Source organism: Oncorhynchus mykiss, chromosome 21 (assembly GCF_013265735.2).
Source record: "Oncorhynchus mykiss isolate Arlee chromosome 21, USDA_OmykA_1.1, whole genome shotgun sequence".
Taxonomy (NCBI): Eukaryota; Metazoa; Chordata; class Actinopteri; order Salmoniformes; family Salmonidae; genus Oncorhynchus; species Oncorhynchus mykiss.
Genome location: NC_048585.1, coordinates 22594814 through 22609151, shown reverse-complemented (window position 1 = coordinate 22609151; position 14338 = coordinate 22594814). Strand labels below are relative to the sequence as shown.

Genomic DNA, 14338 nt, shown 5'->3' with positions numbered 1-14338 from the left:
TTCCATTGACCTCTTTACCGCAACTGTCTGTGGTCCAACCTCCAGCCTGAGACTCAAACTTAAGGATAGACTGTTTTGATTAAACACTTTTAGTGAGTGGCCATTTTTTTGATGAAGTTCAACCACCCCAATCAACTTTTTTTTTTGCTCTTTCACTCTTTTGTCTATAGTCATGGCCAAGCAAGTGCCTCTGCTTTTCCTTTATTTGGCCTATTTTGGCCAGCTTTGGTACTGTAAAGACTCCCTCTTCTGCTTACTTTGGATATCATGGTTCCTCCTTTCCTGTGATTGTCCTGTCGCTAAGGTGACCTCAAACGCACTCTCCACCATAGTTCAGTAAGTTCCAAAACAAGCCACCACACAAAGGAAATTGTCTTGTTCATGTCGAAGGTTGAACGTACAGGCAGTTTTCACTATTATGAAAACTATTCTGCGAATGGAGGAGAAAATGGAAGGAATTAAAACGTTCTGGGCTAGTTACTTTTTTGGACTAGATATTGACAATTACTTTAAGTTTATTTTTTCACATGCATTGAAAAATGTCCAGCATTCTGCAATCCACGATTACTTATTTTTAGTGGACACGACATCCACCCTGTAATCATAGCTAAAGAACCCCCAACGGAGTTCCTGTTGTACCTTTTGGGGGTGGAGATGGAAGGTCGGTATGACTAACAAAAAATGGGTCAGGCCTCTTTGTATGTAAAAAGAGAGCGGCATTTTGTTTATCTACAAAAAGGACTCATGAAGAAACTTCCTATCTCTATTGTATCATTAATTCAATTTAGACTTACAAATTACCAAACCCAGTCTCAGGTTTGGATACTACTGGAGTCCCCTTCGGTCTCCACAGTTGGGTAAAGCTGCTTTTAGTCTTTTATTTATTTTTTTGCGACCTTCATGTGGAACAACTTCCAGAGCTCTCTGAAATGAGATCTCCTTGTCCTCCTTGGTCAATGATCAGTGACATCTCTTGATATAGCTCTGTTTTAATCTCTTTTTGTTATGTTGTACATTGTATCTGTTTGTATTTATGCAGAGCTCCTCTGTAAGAGACCCTAGTCTTATGACTTCCCTGTCAAATAAAGGTTGAATAAGATGGAGTCTCCCTGGCTAAGTCTTCCTGTTTTGGAAGGGGTGTGTCCTATGCAGTGCTGCGGAGCGGACAGTGATGTGGCCTGGCGCTTGGCTGCAGATCAGACGCACACAGTGGGAGGAGGAGGGCTGGTGGACGGAGCAACCAGCCAGAAAGCCAGCATATCTCTTTGTTGTTGAAGGCTGCACGTTGGGGCGGGGCCTTAACGGAACACCAAATAGGAAATGGTCTATTATCTCTGCATGAATAGGAAAGCATTCAGGAAGAGCTGCTCCCTCCTGCCAGAGTTGATTTGGGTTTCTCCCTGGGCTTGGAATTGCCAGGGACCTCGCGATACAATGTTAGGATACTTAGGGGCCGATACACGATGTGTATTGCGATTTGATGTTTCAAACTATTGATCACTACATGTCTGCTACAGAGAGACGAGCGCATGTGAAAGTGATTTTTGATCAGTCATGGAAATAAAAGGGCTGAAAACAACACGTTCGCTCACTATTTAAGAAGATGGAGAACAAGCTATAGGCTGAACAATACAGGAGTTTTGTTGTAGGTACGGTCAACTAACGTTACCTGGCAATTGTTACCTGGTTGAATAGTTTCCTGGTATTTTACAAATGTTCCATCCTGAGAATAAATCACTTTTCTCCCGTGTAACCCGGCACTTCCCATCAAAACCGGAGGTGTTATTCAAAAGCATTTATAAAGCATATAAATAGGCCTATGTCTGGATTTGATTAGAGCTTTGTTGGAAAATTCAAGCCTGATGCAACCTGAGCCTGATTGAATACATATTATGTGCCCTACATTAATGACAATGCGTCGAATGCCAAATGATTGGGACGTTATCCAATACATAGGCTATATGATATATAAGCTACTGCACATTATGCACGGCAGAAAAACACAAAAGCGCATAGCTACATCTATGGATAAGTAAATGAAACAAGTGGCAGTAGTCTTTTGTGTGTGAACTGCATTGTGTGGACTGGAATTACACCCCTTGGTCTAACCATGATAAAGCAGGTGCAGCACATGCAGCCTGCAAAGTTACAAGTAAAGGCTAGCAAATTTGATTTACATTTTAAGATATTTCCTGTTATTAGCTGACCTTTCTCTCTCTAGTGTTGCTCCATTCCTTCCTCGCTTTCAACAGTTAAATTAAATAAGTTGTGTTGTCCATCATTCTAATGACATACTTGAATAATGTAAGACTAGAATGAGATGTAGGTGTTCACTCCGTCGCGCAATCGCTCTTTCAAACTACCTGAGTTCTATTGGCTGTTGCGTTTAACATTCGAACACACAACTCTTGTTTGCTCTCTTCAAATAGTCTATTGGTGTAAGTAATGCAGAAAAATGTCCAGCAAGGTATTCTAGTCTAGCTTTTCCTGCATGGGACTCCAAGAGCTAAGGTGTCTTTTTAGAGGCCAGCGAGCGGAGCACGGGTGTGTGCATATTGCGCAAGAGACGGAGGCAATAAATTAGAAGCTTATTATGCATAATCTCTCTTCAATCTTGAACGGAATTGTCTAGTTTGAATGGAATTGGAGAGCGAGCGTGCTCGCCCGTACATTGATTTAAAGCCACGATATACGATTTTTAAAACGCTGCAATTAAAAAATAAATAAAGATCTTTACAATTGGGAAAAAATAAGGTGATGGAGATGTGTAAATTAGATGTGCATTCAGTACAAATCGATACTTGCAGTCAAAGTATCAATAGAATATTGTGATATGTAACTAGTTTCACCCCTCCAGTTCTGCCCACTTGATTTTAGGTGGTAAACATAGCTGGCCTTGTGGTGGTGAAAGTCAAGGAAAACTGGAGTTATTGAAGAATGTCCCTGCATTTATCAATTACTTGCAGTGTGACGTGAAGCACTTTTTTCCTTGATTTGAGGGAGATTTGAATTGGTCAAGATCTTCAAAATATATCACAACCTGAGGGAAGTAGGTTAAAACATGCTTTGGTGTTTTTGTTAAGCAGTATATTTTTCTGACACCTGTAATTCGACCAGTTGTGCATGTCAGTTTTCTTCCCCCTCACCATTTTAATCTCTGTACTAAGGTCTTAAAGATATCCTGACACACAAGGGCTTTTCCTGGAGATCGGGCTCCTTCAGCTTCAGGAAACCAACAGCAATTTGAACACTGTTGTAGGCTTGGCCCTCTGACCCACATCCCGCCTGCTCTGAGAAACACTGCGGGAGCTAGGAGAGGCTGGGATCAGGGGCAGGCCCTTAAGGCACTGGCAGTCTTGGCAGCCATTCAGGAATGTGTGTGTGTGTGTGTGTGGGGGGGGGCTGTTGCAGTGCAGAGGGGTCAGGTGCTATGAGAAGGGAGAGGGGCTGGACACTAATTCATCCAACATCTAGCTTTGTGAACTCTTTGCAAATCACTGAGGCAGACCTTTTTGAAGCCAAGGAAATGAATAACCTAGCACTATCTAATTTAGTATTTACAAAAAGATGTGCTCGGAGAATAGAATGCACCTTAAAGATCCTGTTTTCATTGTGATGCTCCAAACATTCCCCAGCAGAACAACAAAACCCTCAAATGCACTCTTAATTGATCATCTACATTCCACATACTGCGCTCGTCTAGACAACAGGAAAACTGCTTTGAATCGGTCATGTGAATTTGCTTGTATTAACATCGGGTAAAGACATTAAATCACTGCTGTTTTTCTTTTCACAGAGCGACCGACTGTCCAGGTACGTGCCAAATTCAGTATATTCTTCAGGTCTATCCAAATGGCACACTATTCCCTATATAGTGCACAACTTTTGACCAGGGCCCATAGGGCACCTGTAGTGTACTAATTTTGACCAGAGCCCTATGTAGAGAATAGGGTGCCATTTGGGAATGCATATTTCCTGTATTTACCCTTCACTTGGTGGGCTTGTGCCACTTTGGACCAAATAAACCGTTGACAAACTGGTATATGGCAGTGTAAATATTAGACATGGTCAATAAGATGCTGTAGAGCTAAGTGTCCATGTTTTTACTCTGTTCAGGAATGAGAGCAGCACTTCCTCTTCTGACCGCTATGACCACCTGGGTAGCCGTGGCGAGGGTCGCAGGTCATTCTCAAGCAGGCTGGACCGAGACGATAGCACTGACTACAAGAAGGTACTGGAGCTCCCAGACACTCACCTTCTACCTTAGTTAAAATCACACCAGACTCAATGACAACACCATAGTCACATTTGGAGATAGTCACATTTTCCCTGTGAAGTTACTTTTTTCGGACTGTTTTTCCCTCTCTCAGCTTTATGAGCAGATCCTAGTTGAGAATGAGAAGCTGAAGTCCCAGTTACGTGACACAGACCTGCAGCTGAATGACTTGAAGCTACAGCTGGAGAAGGCCACACAGGTGAGGCACTGGGGCCAGGCTGCACTGTACAGTTGGGAAATTAGCATGTAGCATTAGGATCACTCATTGTGAATAAATAGGACTTCCACGCTAACTGTGGGTTATCAACGTTGCTTCTATTACAGAGGCAGGAGCGCTTTGCAGACCGGTCGCAGCTTGAGATGGAGAAAAGGGTAATGTGTTGTGTTAATGTTTTTAACTTCATTCATTTGTTTGGTAAAATGATTGACTTACAAAAATAAGTTGTATGAATGAAAGGCACTTACAAATAAAATTATTATTATTATTGGTTTGAACTGAATTGGTATTGGTAGTGGTTAACAGCGTGGTAATCAATGCCAACTGGTTTATGTCTGAAGGTTACAAGCAGGCCTCAATTTCAGCTGGGTGGTATGGTCTTATAAACCTGACTACTTTCTCCAGTCTACTGCCTCTCCTGCTGGCTGGCTCACCATGCCCGTATATTTGGCTGGGGGGCGTGCAACCCCACCCAAGCACGAGCTGCCTACCTTCTCACACGTGTTTTTGTACATTTTTAGCCAGTGTGTGGTCACTTTTTCTCCATGGTTGTTCTTTTTGACGAGTGTGTGTGTGATAGCGAGTATACATGATGGATTGTTTCAATGTAAATGTGTTATCTTACGCATGTGCTTTTTGCCATTCTTTTTGGAAAGTGTTCACTCACATCACCTTAGCGACTGACACAAATGTATGGGGTCAATTTCACGCCATATGTATTGAATTCAAATAAAAATAAAACATGAACATGAAAAATAAAGTTGAGAATGTAAACATATTTTGGAGGACGGGTGTAATACTGGATTTTGAAATCAAAAACCAAACAATTGAAGGCAAAATATATACAGTCGTGTCAAAGTTTTGAGAATGACACAAATATTAATTTACTCAGTTTGCTGCTTCCGTGTCTTCAGATATTTGTCAGTTACTATGGAATACTGAAGTATAATTACAAGCATTTCATAAGTGTCAAAGGCTTTTATTGACAATTACATGAAGTTGATGCAAAGAGTCAATATTTGCAGTGTTGACCCTTCTTTTTCAAGACCTCTGCAATCCGCCCTGGCATGTTGTCAATTAACTTCTGGGCCACATCCTGACTGATGGCGGCCCATTCTTGCATAATCAATGCTTGGAGTTTGTCAGAATGTGTGTGTTTTTGTTTGTCCCACCCACTTGAGGGTTGACCAAGTTCTCAATGGGATTAAGGTCTGGGGAGTTTCCTGGCCATGGACCCAAAATATCGATGTTTTGTTCCCTGAGCCACTTACTTTTGCCTTATGGCAAGGTGCTCCGTCATGCTTGAAAAGGCATTGTTCGTCACCAAACTGTTCCTGGATGGTTGGGAGAAGTTGCTCTCGGGGGATGTGTTGGTACCATTCTTTATTCATGGCTGTGTTCTTAGGCAAAATTGTGAGTGAGCCCACTCCCTTGGCTGTGAAGCAACCCCACATATGAATGGTCTCAGGATGCTTTACTGTTGGCATGACACAGGACTGATGGTAGCGCTCACCTTGTCTTCTCCGGACAAGCTTTTTTCCAGATGCCCCAAACAATCGTAAAGGGGATTCATCAGAGAAAATGACTTTACCCCAGTCCTCAGCAGTCCAATCCCTGTACCTTTTGCAGAATATCAGTCTGTCCCTGATGTTTTTCATGGCTTCTTTGCTGCCCTTCTTGACACCAGGACATCCTCCAAAAGTCTTTGCCTCACTGCGTGCAGACGCACTCACACCTGCCTGCTGCCATTCCTGAGCAAGCTCTGTACTGGTGGTGCCCCGATCCTGCAGGTGAATCAACTTTAGGATATGGTCCTGGTGCTTGCTGGACTTTCTTGGGCGCCCTGAAGCCTTCACAACAATTGAACCGCTCTCCTTGAAGTTCTTGATTATCCGATAAATAGTTTAGGTGCAATCTTCTGGCAGCAATATCCTTGCCTGTGAAGCCCTTTTTTGTGCAAAGCAAAAAGGTAACCATGATTGACAGAGGAAGAACAATGATTCCCTAGCACCACCCTCCTTTTGAATCTTCCAGTCTGTTATTAGACCTGACAGGGTGATCTCCAGCCTTGTCCTCGTCAACACTCACACCTGTGTTAACGAGAATCACTTACATGTCAGCTGGTCCTTTTGTGGCAGGGCTGAAATGCAGTGGAAATGTTTTGGGGATTCAGTTCATTTGCAATGGCAAAGAGGGACTTTGCAATTAATCTGATCACTCTTCATAACATTCTGGAGTATATGCAAATTTCCATCATACAAACTGAGGCAGCAGACTTTGTGAAAATTAATATTTGTGTCATTCTCAACTTTTGGCCATGGCTGTAGAATTGTAAACACAAATAATACATCAAAAGCAAAACCCTGAAACTTGTAAGAAAATAATTTTAAAGCGAGAGCTAAATATATTTTATCTAACTACTTAGATAAATGCAACTTGCATTCGAAAAGACTGGCAGTGAAAGCAAAGAAACAGACATCGAAAGCAAAGATACGAGTAGTGTAACCAAAGGGTAGGACATGCAGGCAAGACCGTAGGCAAAATCTATTCAATACGATTGGTTGCTGGGAAAGTTTAACCAAAAACTATTTTTGTATTCGTTTGAAAATATTTTTAAAAATACTTTCATTAAGTTTTGCTCTCGCTTTAAAATGATTTGCTTACAAGTTTTGGGGTTTTGCTTTTAATGTATTATTTTTGTTTACAGTTATTTATTTATTTATTTTATTTTGTTTGTTTTTATTTCAAAATCCATTATTTCACCCGTCCTCAAACATGTTTACATTCTCAACTATTTTTCATGTTCATGATTGATTTTATTTTGAATTCAATACATATGGTGTGAAATTGACCCAATAGAAACATCACCTTAACGACAACAGGCACATGTAGTTCGCATGGTGGCCAAGAAAAAAAGTTTATCCTGATCTCCAAACATCTTCCATGAATGATTTACTCATACCCTAATCTATTGCTTTAGTTTGCTTATTAAAGTCCATGTTGTCACTGGATTTTAGATGACCTTCCCTTGATCTCCTTCCCCTGGCGTTCCCTAAAGTCCGCATACCTCCAAACCTTCACAGCTTGGGTCTGCCTTTGTAAGCGAAGCCAACTGCTTCTTTTATTTTAGCTGTATTTGCCCCGCCAGTATGGCTGACATTACCCATGAGTCATTTCATGAACGTGTCATGTTTAGATAACCACATCAGGAGAAGATGGGACATGCAGCACTAGACATGTTAGGTCTTTTTAGATTAGATGTTAGGTCTTTCTGATGCTTCACAATCATGCGAGTGCACCTCACCCACTTTCCTCTCGCCTCTGTCTCTCTCTTCATGAAGCTCCTCAACCTGCGTCTGTTATCTGACGTTCACACCTCATCTCCACAGTCACTTTATTGGATATAACTGCAGCTAGGTTTTACTATCAGACAGTGTCAATTTAGATTTCGTCTTTGTTTTAGTCATAAAATACCTTTTTAGGCTTAGTCACATTTTAGCCACACAAGTCGGTGCATTTTCTTCTATTAAATAATGAATATGGCGGCTACCTCTGGCATTAATTGTGGCAGATTGTAACTAATGCCAGGCACAATTAACCATATAGGCTAAAAAGCCTTTGCTACAGGTTAAATTTACGACTGATTTTTCTCCCCATCATAACCGTAAAGGGGGGTAAGTAAGTGGTTTCTTGAAAAGGGGAGAATTTAAGCTTTCCATAAATGTCAGAAGTATTACCATACTCCTAATACTCAACAAATAGCATTCGTTTGTCCCATAGGAAAAATGGAACCACTTGCATTCGCGCATCGCTGCGCGTGAGCGGCAACACAGATGAATAATAACGCAAAGGGGAAAATGGAGGTTCTGATGTGATCAAAGCAAAAATAGCCAACATGAAAGTGAGTAAACATGACTTGTAACTAAGCTCAACAAGAACAGTAAAGTGTCCTGGCACCTGGCTTCGCATCGGTTCAAAAGATTGACTTGCGATTGAAGTGGCCTGGGTAGCTGTGGGAGGAGAGCTGGGTGGATCAGCTCAATCAGACCGTGCAACTGAAAGATGTTTAGGATTGGACATGTTTGTAGAATTGACATGTATTCATCAGAATATTTCATGCAGTCCTCTCATTGGCAGAATTGGCATCCTTCATGTTCCGTGGTCTGCAGCTGATTTGAGTTGATCTGCCCAGCTCCCACACAGCTCCAGGCAGTCACTTCAGGTAGCCTAGTGGTTAGAGTGTTGGACTAGTAACCGGAAGGTTGCGAGTTCAAACCCCCGAGCTGACAAGGTACAAATCTGTCGTTCTGCCCCTGAACAGGCAGTTAACCCACTGTTCCCAGGCCGTCATTGAAAATAAGAATTTGTTCTTAACTGACTTGCCTGGTTAAATAAAGGTAAAATAAAAAAATAAAAAAACTCGTCAATCTTTTGAACTGATGCGAAGCCAGGTGACACTTGACTGTCGAATGTTGCGGCTTTAGCGCCGTGGTCCGCATGTCATGCCAAATTAAATGTCCATTAGTGTCACATTTTCGTTGACTAAAATGAAAGTAATTGGTGATAGTTATCCCCTCCATGGAATCTCGTCTCGTTATCGTCATAGTTTTAGTCAGGAAAAATATTGTTGATGAAATGAGCACTGCTATCAGAGCCAGAGTCACTCGAGGCTGTAACAGCCGAGCTGCGGAGCCGAGGTGTGAGGTAACATAACGGAAGCAGTTTGTGGGAGCCTGTATGCGGTGGTTGTCTTGTGTGGTGTTTTCTATGCTCGTCTCCCTCTTCTTTAAACCAGGGGTTAACATCTTTTTGTCCCCCTCCCTGCAGGAAAGAAGAGCTCTAGAAAGGAAGATCTCTGAGATGGAGGAGGAACTCAAGGTACTGTCTTATGTGACTGGGCCCTCGATGTATGTTGTTGGATGTAAGGCCCTATTTTTGTGTAGGGCACCAGAAGGTTTTGAGTGACATAATTGCATATTGCCCCTTTAAGATCAGGAGCAGCAGTCAATATTCCAATGTTAAACATACTGTATACTTTAGCTGGACCACTAGTGTGGACCAATGTGAGGAGGGCCGGAGGCAATTCAATGTCCCGTTTGATAAACTCTCTGGTGCTGTGAATTATAGCATTGTAGATGTATAACGTAACAATCCTAACTGACAATCAGCATAGTGCTGTTGTCACTGTACACTCCCCAGTGTTTGATTTGAGCCCCCAGTGTATCCTATCTGTGGTGTGTGTTCTGTGTGTGCGCGCGTGCGTGATCAGTATTGCCACATTTTGGGATGCTCTATTTTGACGTAACTCGTAAACCCTTCTAACTAAGGAGATTGGATGTTCTCAGAAACAGGGCAACAAAATAAACAAGTGTGTTCCTTCTTCCCAGCACTGCCATAATGTAGTGACTATTTCTAGGTCATAGGCAGCCCAGCGACCGTATCGGTCTTCCTCTCTCTCTCTCTATTCTACTCTGCTACTGTAGATTGGCGTCTCTACTACATGCCAGCCTGCTTGGAAAGCACTTGTCATTCCTCCAGTTCCAAACTCTGTCCCATTTTCCTAACAATCTCCTTTGTCTGTTTTTGTCTTCTTTGCCCCTTCTTATCCTTTCTATAATTTGTATTGCCCCCTCTTGTCTTCCATTCTTTCTCTCCCTTCTGGTACACTCTCCCATCTCCCCCTTTGCTCTGCCCTCTGCTGGTTTGACTCTCTTGCTCTCTCGCTCTCCCTTCTCTCTCGCTCTCCCTCTCTCTCTCCCTGTGTTGTGGTTTTCCTGCAGAACCTCCCAGAGGTAAAGCAGGTTCAGGCCCTGCGTCAGGTCAAGGAGCGGCTGCAGGCAGAGAACAGGGCCCTGGCCCGCGTGGTGGTCAAGCTCTCCCAGTCAGCCTGCAGCCAGCTGCCCCCCTCCGTGGACCTGTAGCCCTGCCCAACCGCTCCTCCTCACCCCTTCACCCTCCCTTCTCATGCTCCATTCGTGCTCCGACCTCACCCATAGACAGGCAGGTCCCCAAGCCGCCCAACTACAAGGTTATCTCCTCCCCCTACCTCCCCTGTCCTCTCTGGTTTTTATATTGGGGAGTGTGTTTTGACTGGGCACTTTCCATTTGCAGTACCTATAGTTCACAGTATAGTTAAATGTTATTTTCAGTCAGGTAACCATATTCAGGTGTTCATTTTCATATAAGCAAATATACTACTTTATTGTTAGTGCAGCACCTGAAGTATAAATATTGGACTACATGATTAGGTCTTTATTCAATTGATTTTACTAGATCATTTGATATACTGTAAAGGAGAGTGCCCCATTTTGTTCTTTCCCCCCAGTGTGCAGTCTTGAAGTCTTTATCAGGGAGTGCCGTTGTTTCGTTCGGCTGGTTTCTGGCTTTGCATGACGTGGCTTCCTTTTAGCGTCAAATGGCGGACATATTTTTTTTATGGAGGACGGACACATTTCCTTTCCCCTCAGTGTCTTTCTCCAGTCCCACCCCCATTTTCAAATGAGTCATTATAGATGACATCAACCCAGCTTTGAGACTGGGTCACCCCCAATACTGCAGGTTTCCACTTGGTCTTATTTAATTTCCCAGTGACCTAGACATATTAATTTGGCTCTTGCTCATGATTTCAATTTCCATTAATATGCCATAAGAAGCTCCGGTTGGTTGGTTGATTGTCATCTGTAATATAATGCCTTTATAGTTTTGCGGTGAACAGTTTTACGTTTTGCTCTTGATCTCCCTGGATGTTCAGTTGTTTCCTATGTGAATGCTGAAGTGTTTCAAGAGACCCTGGGCAATCTGCCATGGTTGCACTGCCCCAGGCAATGCTGGACTGCATGGCTTCATGAATCTGCTTAGCCCAGTATGGATTTAATTGATATTGAGGGAATTATATTTGGGAATGAAAATCTGTGACTCATTGTGATTAGTTATATTTTCATTTGTCAAACAAACCGGGTAGTATTTTGTAGTTCTCTCATAATATTACCCACTTAATCCACAACAATTTGGCATCACACTGATGACTAGTTAAAGTTTCTATTTCAGACTAAACTCACAAACTGTGACCAAGATGACAGGCAGTGGTGTAGTTATGTTGGTGAATAACATAACTACTGGCATTGTATTAAGGCAGAGATATAGTAATGCCATTTTTCATATAGCAGTTAGTTTGGAAATTTGGTTCAGGGCAGAAATGGGTATTGGGTGGGTACTGACTGCGAGGTGGCGTTAGCTTTACACTTGATAAGTCTACCTCACAAAGACAAATAGAAAAACTGAACGATTGCAGAGGCATTATTTGATGCTGCAACAGTTTGAGTTGTCGCTCATGCATTTTCTTTAGTCCTGTATGCTTCAAACAAAGGTGCACTGTTTGTGCTGCCAGGATGTGTGCTGTGTATTTGACGAGTGTTGTATTCCTGGCTGCCAGTGGCGCCGTCTCTCCTGTTCTGCATGGCTATTTAGCAGAAACTTTGGACTGGGGTGTGCTTGCTCCATTCTCAGCAAAGAATATAAAGACGAGGGGAAAAAAAGTGGTTGAGACTGGCTTGTCAAAGATGCTGATGACACACACTGCAATTAACAGTTTCTGGAGCTGGGCTGACTGGTGAACCTCAACGTGTTTCTATGGTGACATGTCTCTAAGCCCGTTTCCCCCTCTCTCTTTTTGTTCTCTTCCAGACGCTACCAGACTTGAAATCAGACAACCAGAGACTAAAGGACGAGAACGGAGCTCTTATTCGAGTCATTAGCAAGCTTTCCAAGTAGAACAGAACCCCCCCCCCCCCCCGCCCTCCTGCGCCCGCCCACTCCTCCATGGCAGTGACTAATGGAATTGCAACTTTTAGGTATTAATTGCAAGAGACATCCGCAACAAGACTCCTTCTCAGCTCTTCTATGCCTCGCTCCTCTCCCACCACCACAGCGTCCTCCATGTCCTCCCTCTCTCCATTAGGTTATTCTCCACTTCAACCTGTGGCTGCTCTCCAGATAGAACCACTGAGTTTACATTAGCAGAGGATAGGGGTTGTGAACGGCATGTAAAAGCGTTTGCGGGCGGGGAAGCCTCAACTATTTAACCAATAAGCCTTAGTTGTACATAAAACACTTGTATCGATCTCTCGGCTGTCACAGAAGAACAGTTATTTCACACCTGATTTTATTCGTGCCACAAACCTTTATTTGATCTTTTTGTTTTCATTTCCTGTTTGTTCCTCGACCTACATACAAGGGTTGTGCGATGTGTAGTTGTCCTATTCTTTCTGACCCCCTCTCCCCCCCCCAGAAGAAGTCCTCCCTGTTTTTGGAGGCTCTGCCTCACAGCAGAAGACTTCCCAGTCGTACCCCGTCTTAGTACACGCAACCCCACCCCGACACACACCACACAAGCACACGCACACACACCTCTATCCACGCCACTCACCCCCTTTCCATTTCTGTACCTTTGTGTGTCTCCCTCAGAGGTAAATGGAATTATCGCTTTACAGAACAGGTGGACTTGGTGGAATTTAAGCTTTCACTGTATGTGCAATATGCATTTATTTCTAATAAAAATGCTTTAATGATGAGTCCATCACTAGTAGGATTTTCACTCCTCCATCTTTCCATCGCTCACCCCTTTCACCGACCCTCTCCCCTCTTTTCTTTAAGGTTGTAGTGTAGGCGTTGGTTTATACTCTGTATTTCTCACTTCGTTTTAGCAGGTACTGAGTGATGCTGTATATACCTGTATGTATCGTTTGAGACCAGCACATGGCATGCATTTATGGTTCCCGTCTGTTACTATTAAAAATATACAAACTCCAGAGGACAAAAAAAGTGTGTTTTTAACTATTTTCTTCATTTATAGTCTAAAGACATTGGATTACAATCGGGCCTCTCTCTCTTAAAGGGAATGGCTGGCAGTGTTCAGTGCTTTGTCTTTCCAGTTTTAAGTGTTCACGGTAATTGTGAGATACGAATAATATAATTGCTTCACTACATTTCACACATTGTATTCAGTATCTTTGGATGAGTGCTGTTCATTTTCTTTTCAGTTGTTTTTTAAGCTGTAGTATTAGCCAAGGTGTTGTCACTAAAAGATCTTAGGTATTGCTAACCCAGTCCTTTTTACAATGTCTACATGCACTGTCAATGCCATGTGAGGAGTATTTGATGTCAGCCACCATCAAATAAAGTCCATGCATCAAACACATTTTATGCATTTCAGTGGCCTTTTTAAGGATACTGTAGCAAAGAAAACGTTGCTGTAGTTGGACTGTTGGCCATCTCCTCTTTTGGTTTACATTGCTGTTTTTCCTTTTTAAATTTCCCATCTTGTAAAATAGGCGTGTGGCTTCATACATGCGAGCTGTGCTGTGACTACCAACCACTGAAGAGTTCATTAAAAATAAACTTGTACATTGTAAAGCCCTTGTGTTGGCTATTTTATTCTTGTCATTCATTAAATTGTACACTTGAAGGTGACTATAGGCCTTCGGGGATGCTAACCTGTCACTTCTCTGTGAATGGTTTCTGTCTCGGCCTCTTTCTGCAGTGATACCTCCATTGCACAGCAGAAACATGTTACGAGAATGGTTTCTTGGGCCGTCTCTGCTGTGTTATGGACGTCCCCAATTCCAACAACTGGCTAAAGCTGTGGAGGACCTTCAAAGATGTCCGTGTTGTCTGTCAACTACCTGTATTTTATTTAGGACAAACGAGTGTGCATGTTTTTAGAAATAACAAGGCCTACTTATTCAATGTTTCCCAATAAAATATTTAAGTTTGTTTTAACCCACATTGAATGGAAACACCCAGCTCAGCCGGGGAGAGCCCAACAACCATGCTCCTCTAGGCCTACA

General features: G+C 42.7%; 1 protein-coding gene across 14 annotated transcripts in view; it reads left to right on the top strand.

Moving 5' to 3' along the window:
• The window catches only part of LOC110500010 (protein phosphatase 1 regulatory subunit 12A), a 62645-nt gene extending 48741 nt beyond the window's left edge, over positions 1-13904 (top strand). For 6 of the 14 annotated variants that reach the window (XM_021577119.2, XM_036957305.1, XM_036957304.1 and 3 more), the window contains 7 exons: positions 3797-3813; positions 4117-4231; positions 4371-4475; positions 4601-4648; positions 9321-9371; positions 10274-10521; positions 12177-13904. In XM_021577119.2, coding sequence (XP_021432794.2) covers positions 3797-3813; positions 4117-4231; positions 4371-4475; positions 4601-4648; positions 9321-9371; positions 10274-10414 — 477 coding nt within the window. In that variant the 3' untranslated portion in view covers positions 10415-10521; positions 12177-13904. The other 8 variants (XM_036957308.1, XM_036957307.1, XM_036957299.1 and 5 more) reach the window with 6 other exon arrangements.
• The last annotated feature ends 434 nt before the right edge of the window (positions 13905-14338 follow it).